Source organism: Armigeres subalbatus, unplaced genomic scaffold (assembly GCF_024139115.2).
Source record: "Armigeres subalbatus isolate Guangzhou_Male unplaced genomic scaffold, GZ_Asu_2 Contig425, whole genome shotgun sequence".
Classification (NCBI taxonomy): Eukaryota; Metazoa; Arthropoda; class Insecta; order Diptera; family Culicidae; genus Armigeres; species Armigeres subalbatus.
The window spans coordinates 77,670-84,196 of record NW_026943178.1 but is presented as its reverse complement, the minus strand read 5'-3'; the positions used below and the strand labels follow the sequence as shown (position 1 = coordinate 84,196).

Sequence of the window (6,527 nt, the reverse complement as noted above, 5' to 3'; positions counted from 1 at the left end):
CACACGCTGTGGGAAGTGCTTAGTGATTTGCTGGCGTAGTGAAGATTCCTGTTGGCAGGGTTTCGTTGCTGCACAAGTGGTGCAGTTACCAACGTTTGGTGCGTCGAAGGATTTCGGTCATCTGCTGTATACGTTACCATCGAGTTTCGATTCCCTAGGACACCAGGAGGTCATCGCCGGAAAGCAAGCTAAGTACAGTGTGTGTGTGAGAAATTGTGTGGTCGAGGTGGATTGGATCGGTTTGTGCATTGTGCCGGCCATTCCTGAAGCTCTACGAACGGTAGAGAAAAATTTCAGCTCTGATTGAGATTTATTTGCATTGTACTCATCAGTAGCATTCTGTGGAGAAGGTGTTTGAGATTCTCCGGTTTGTTGATTTATTGCCTTGGGTGCACTTTGAAATTGCATAAATTTGATTTTACAATTTGGCCTGTCAATTGTCAATCGTTCTGTCGCTTGAGGTCTCGGGAGTGAATAGTTGTTTGTGATTCACAGTGTTTGGTCAGTGATTCTTCAAAGATGCCGGCACCGGATCTGAGACAGCTAGTGAAGCAGGAGCGCCATGCTAGAATTTCGCTCGATAATATAGAGGAATTTCTGTTGTCGTACCAAGAAGATCGTGATAGAGGTGCCGTTGATCTCAGAGTGAAAAAGTTGGACGAAATTTATGAGAAATACTGTGAAGTGAGAGTTAGTATAGAGGTGTTAACCGATGACTTGGATGTTGGTGAAGGACCATCTGGCGACGGCGAAGAGGATGCTTCGAGACTATCTGCCATGGCCGAAGCTCGCCAAAGAGAGAATGAGGAGATTTTCAAAGAATTTGAAAACAAGTATTTTCGTCTGAAGCAGGCGCTTCTTTCGAAGGTTAGTATACCTACCGAAGTAGGTGTTGAGCGGAAACCGGAAGTGTCCCAGTCGTCACGGACACGATTTCCGGAATTGAAGCTTCCAACGTTCTCTGGAAGATTGTCGGAATGGATTAACTTTCGTGACAATTTCACTTCTTTGATTCACGACAACGCCCAACTCAGTACGATAGATAAGTTCAACTATCTGCGTGCTTCCCTGAAGGATGAGGCTCTTCTTCAGGTAAACCAGATCCAGGTCACTAGTTCCAACTACACTATCGCTTGGGGAGTTCTGGAGTCGAAGTTCGAGAATCACAAACTAATCGCACAGGAACATTTGAAAGCACTGTTCGCTGTTGCTCCGATGAAAGCTGAGAGTTTTCAAGCACTTAATCATATCTTGATGACGTTCAAGATAAATCTTCAACAGTTGGAGAAACTGGGTGAAGACACCGAGCAATGGAGTACACTGTTAGCTTTCATGCTATCCCAGAAGCTGGACGATGATACTCTTCGCCAATGGGAAACGCATCATAGCTGCAAGAATATTCCATCGTACAAGGCGATGGTGGAGTTCCTAGAGAACCATTGTGCTATTCTACAATCAACATCGTCACGTAAGAGTAGTGAGTTCAAGAAATCGTACAAAACCCCAGTTGTTCATGCTGCTGTATCGACTGGAAGTTGCATAGTGTGCAATGGTGGATCACAGCCCGTGGAACAGTGTACGAGTTTCTGGAAAAGGAAAGTTGTGAACAGATAGATGCTTGCCAGAAAACTTGGATTGTGCCTAAATTGTTTAAATTCCGGGCATTTCGTTGCGGAGTGTTCGAGGTCTACATGTCGTAAATGCGGACAGCGGCATCATACGCTGCTCCATCCGTATGTCAACGTTGCAGGTCAAGGGCAGAATGTGAATCAGTCATCCTCCCAGAAGAACAACAGAGGACCTCAAGCCGCGAACAGTCAGTTTCAGCAATCGAATCAGGCCCAAACCCGGAACAACTCTCAACACCTACAGACTACACCAATCCCAAGCACATCTTCGCAATATGCACGTCCGCCACCTCCCACCAATCCTTCCACTGTACACCACACTGCTACACCATCCAAAACACACCACCACTCAAAAACTGCACTACTGTCAACTGCTATTGTGAAGCTCGGTGATCGTCACGGAAATACCGTTCTTGCACGCGCTTTGTTGGACAGCGGGTCCCAAATATCTCTAATAACAGAGAACCTGTCTCAACGTTTAAATTTCCGTCGACTTCGTGAGAATTTGCCTGTTAAAGGAGTGGGTGGTTCTCTATCTGTTGCTAAACAATCAGTTCTAGCAACAATACTGTCCTGCAACTCTGAGTACAAGTCTTGCGAGGTACAGTTCTATGTACTGTCGAAGATTACGTCAAGCCTGCCGCAACAGCACATCGATACTTCGTCGTGGAATCTGCCTACAGGAGTTTGCCTTGCGGATCCGAATTTCAATGAGCCTGGAGCTATCGATGTCATCTTGGGTGTCACAGTTTTTTACGATCTGCTGCTGAGTGCACAACTGAAGCTCTCCAACTCTGGACCGATTCTACGTGATACCGAACTTGGGTGGATTGTGGCAGGGGAGCTACCTGAAACCGCTTGCGTCAGCTACAGTACAGTAGCATCGTCTTCAGTAACCACGGAGCAAGTTTTTGAAGAACTCTCGAAGTTTTGGGAGTTGGAATCCTGTCACACGAAGAGCTGCTTATCCATCGAGGAATCTGCTTGTGAAGCCATTTTCGAGGAAACAACTGCAAGGAGCCCTGATGGGAAGTTTCGAGTTCAGTTACCGAAGAAAAAACACGTTTTGGAGAAGTTAGGGAGTTCGAGGGCGATAGCGAAGAAACGCTTCTTCTCTATGGAGAGACGGCTGGATGCCAACTTGCAGTTGAAAGCTATGTACACGGCATTCATGCATGAGTACGTTCAGATGGGACACATGAAAGAAGTACAGGCGGACGACGAGGACTCGACTCCGGAATACTTCATTCCCCATCACTGTGTGCTGAAACCAGACAGCACCACAACCAAACTTAGGGTGGTTTTTGATGCATCTTGTCCAACGGATACGGGTGTGTCCTTGAACGATGTATTGATGGTTGGGCCGGTCGTTCAAGATGATCGGCGAAGCATTTTACTGCGGTTCCGGATGTATAGATACGCGGTCGTAGGAGACGTAGGAAAAATGTACCAAATGGTACGGCAGCAAGCTTCGAATCAGTTGCACAAGCTTTTCTGGAGGCATTTAAGTCAGGAACCTCTGAGGACATATAAGCTCGCCACAATTACCTACGGCACATCATCTGCAGCTTATCTTGCTACTAGGTGCCTGAACAAGTGCGCGGACGAGGAGGCGGAGCACTATCCTACAGCTGCACCTGTCGCCAAAAAGTGTTTTTACGTAGATGCTATACTGGCAGGATCACACACAATAGAAGAAGGGAAGCAGCTATGCAAAGACGTGCTAGAGCTTCTGAAAGAGTATGGGTTCAACCTCAGAAAGTGGAATACAAACAATCCAGCGATTCTGGCTGAAATTCCTCCCGATCTAAGAGACGAGCGCGAAGTTCTTGATCTGGATGAAAAGGCTACCGTGAAGACACTGGGTCTCACATGGGAACCGGCAGCAGATAAGTTTTGGATCAAGGTTCCCTACTGGAAGCCTGAAGGGCATGTTACCCATCGGATTGTGTTGTCCGAAATAGCACGCCTGTTCGACCCTTACGGACTAGTGGGTCCTGTAATAGTTCAGGGAAAGATATTCCTACAAGATCTTTGGAAGGCTAAATACACATGGGATGAACTGCTGTGCGCCGATCTACATTCACGTTGGTTAGAGTTCAGAAGCAATCTAGCCGACTTAGACGCGGTGTCAGTTCCACGATGGATTGGCTTTGGTAAAGACGTGATCACTTGTGAATTCCATGGGTTCAGCGATGCTAGCGACAAGGCCTACGGAGCTGTCGTCTACTTACGCTGTGTGAACTTGGACGGAAGAATAACGGTCAATTTGATGATGGCCAAGTCAAAGGTTGCACCATTGGAAGATCTCAGCCGTAGGAAGAAGAAACAATCCATACCTCGCCTGGAATTGTCGGCTGCGTTACTGTTGGCTCATCTGTACGAGAACGTCAAAGGCAGTCTGGAGATTTCAGCGCCTGCTTTCTTTTGGACGGATTCAACGATCGTCAAGTATTGGATCTCGTCACACCCATCGAGGTGGCAAGTCTTCGTGAGCAATCGTGTGTCGGAGATTCAGCATGCCACGAAAGGTGGCGTCTGGAATCACGTTCCGGGGATTGAAAATCCGGCCGATATCATATCGCGAGGAGCCACACCAGCGCAGCTAGTGAGTAATGCCCTATGGTGGCATGGACCGGATTGGCTTAGAAAGGAGGTTAGCAACTGGCCTAAAACATACTGGTCCCCGAGCAGCAGTTCGACTCGGTAACTCTGGAGGAGAGGCCACTTGTGTCCGCAGCTCTTCAAGCTCTTCCTCCAAGTGATGTATTTACACTTCGTTCTTCTTTGTTGAACCTTGTTCGACTGACCGCCTGGATACGTCGATTTTCTACAAATTGTCAACAAGGAAACAGCCAACAACGGAGGACTGGATCACTGAGTGCTGAGGAACACAACTTGGCGCTGCTAGCGTTGGTGAAGCTAGCCCAATCGGAATGCTTTCCACTAGAATTGGCGGATATTGTAGCTAAAAATGAAGTAAGACCAACTTCAAGACTACATAATCTTCACCCTGTTATGATAGATGGAATAATCTGTGTTGGTGGCCGGCTCGGAAATGCTCCGATCTCACCAGGTCGCAGACATCCAATGATCTTGGATAGCCATCATCCGTTAACTAAACTAATTCTGATTGATTATCATCATCGACTACTTCATGGAGGACCTCTATTGATGATAGCGTGCGTTCGTGAAAGATTTTGGCCGCTGAGCGTCCGGAATCTCGCCAGGAGGGTCCTACACGAGTGCATTAGGTGCTTCAGAGCAAGGCCACGCGTGCATGAGCAGTTGATGGGAGACCTTCCGCTCGAACGAGTGTCACCAGCGCCTGCATTCCAGCGAGTTGGCATAGATTATTGCGGTCCGTTCGAGCTTCAACCGGCAACTCGGAAAGGGGCACCGGTCAAGTGCTACCTTTGTCTATTCGTATGTTTAGCCTGCAAGGCCGTGCATATAGAGGTCGTTATGGATCTCACCAGCGATGCTTTCATAGCCGCACTCAGAAGGTTCACCGCAAGACGTGGGAGGCCAGTCCTTATACTTTGCGACAACGCTACCAACTTTGTTGGAGCACGAAGACAATTGTACGAGATACACAACATTTTTCGGCAAGATCAGTTCCAGGATCGAGTTTCAACGGAAGCGGCTCAAGACTCAATTGAGTTTAAGTTCATTCCCGCCAGATCTCCCAATTTCGGCGGCTTGTGGGAAGCCGCAGTGAAGTCAGTGAAAGGACATATGCGGAGAGTAATCGGAAACAGAATGCTGAAGTGTGATGAAATGCAAACGGTTGTCGCACAGATTGAAGCTTGCCTTAATTCGAGGCCGTTAACTCCAATGAGCAACGATCCCACGGATTTGGAGGTTTTAACGCCGGGGCACTTCCTCATCCAGCGACCGCTCACTGCAGTGCCTGAACCAAATCTCAGCGAGCTGCCAGAGAATAGGCTCAGCAGATGGCAGCGGGTTCAGCAATACAGTCAGGTGATCTGGAGACGTTGGTCGACGGATTATTTATCAAGTCTACAGAGTCGTAATAGATGGACGAGAAGCAGGGACAACCTCACTGTTGGTACAATGGTACTGTTAAAAGAAGACAACGTTCCACCGCTGAAATGGAGGTTGGGACGAGTCACGGAGGTTCATCCAGGTGCTGACGGGAACGTGAGAGTCGTCACGGTCCGTACGAAAGATGGATCATATCGCAGAGCAGTGTCGAAGATTTGTATTCTTCCTATTCGAGATGGCCAACCGGCCGCAGAAGGACAGTAGGTCCTGAACAAATAAGTATTATCGCCCCCGTTGGGGCACTTTGGCATCTTGCGGTGTTACCCGCCGCTATCGCCAGGGGGCTAACCCCAAGTTACGTATATTCTCTTCTGTGTCGTTAGAAACAAACTGATCTGCTCTCCTTCGATAGTCGCTGTCTGCTGCACGTATGCTTGGACAACCCAACATTCATCCGTCTACAACAAAGCAGAATAAGTATTTCCTGCCCCCATTTGGGGCAACCGTTGGCAATCTCGTGGCTAGCCAGTCACATCTGCCGAGGGGGCCGATACCCGAGTTACGTTTCTTCATGTTAAAATGCATATTCCGGATCCAAAGCGTTGTTATTCTTCAACAGATTTGGACCCATCCCTAGCACACCGTTATGAAGTCATCATGATCAGTGAAGATCAACCCTAGCCGTCAACAATCGTCGTTCGTCTCCAAGAATCTACTGCAGAAAATAAGGCTAAGTATGGCCCCATTAGGGGCACAATTGGCAGCTAACAGTATTTCATGCCGCATTCGCCAGCTGCCGCACTTAAAGTTATGTTCTCCAACACCCCATGGTTTTCCGGATCCCAATCGGTTTTTCTATTTAACAGAAAACTTCGTCGAAGACTTCAGCGT

General features: G+C 48.0%; 1 protein-coding gene across 1 annotated transcript; it reads left to right on the top strand.

The window, feature by feature from the left end:
* Positions 1 to 519: 519 nt before the first annotated feature.
* Positions 520 to 5,900, top strand: LOC134204155 (uncharacterized). The gene is made up of 3 exons (XM_062678980.1): positions 520 to 1,576; positions 1,751 to 4,236; positions 4,323 to 5,900. The coding sequence occupies exons 1-3, from the start codon at positions 520 to 522 to the stop codon at positions 5,898 to 5,900; spliced, it is 5,121 nt and encodes a 1,706-aa protein (XP_062534964.1).
* Positions 5,901 to 6,527: the final 627 nt, after the last annotated feature.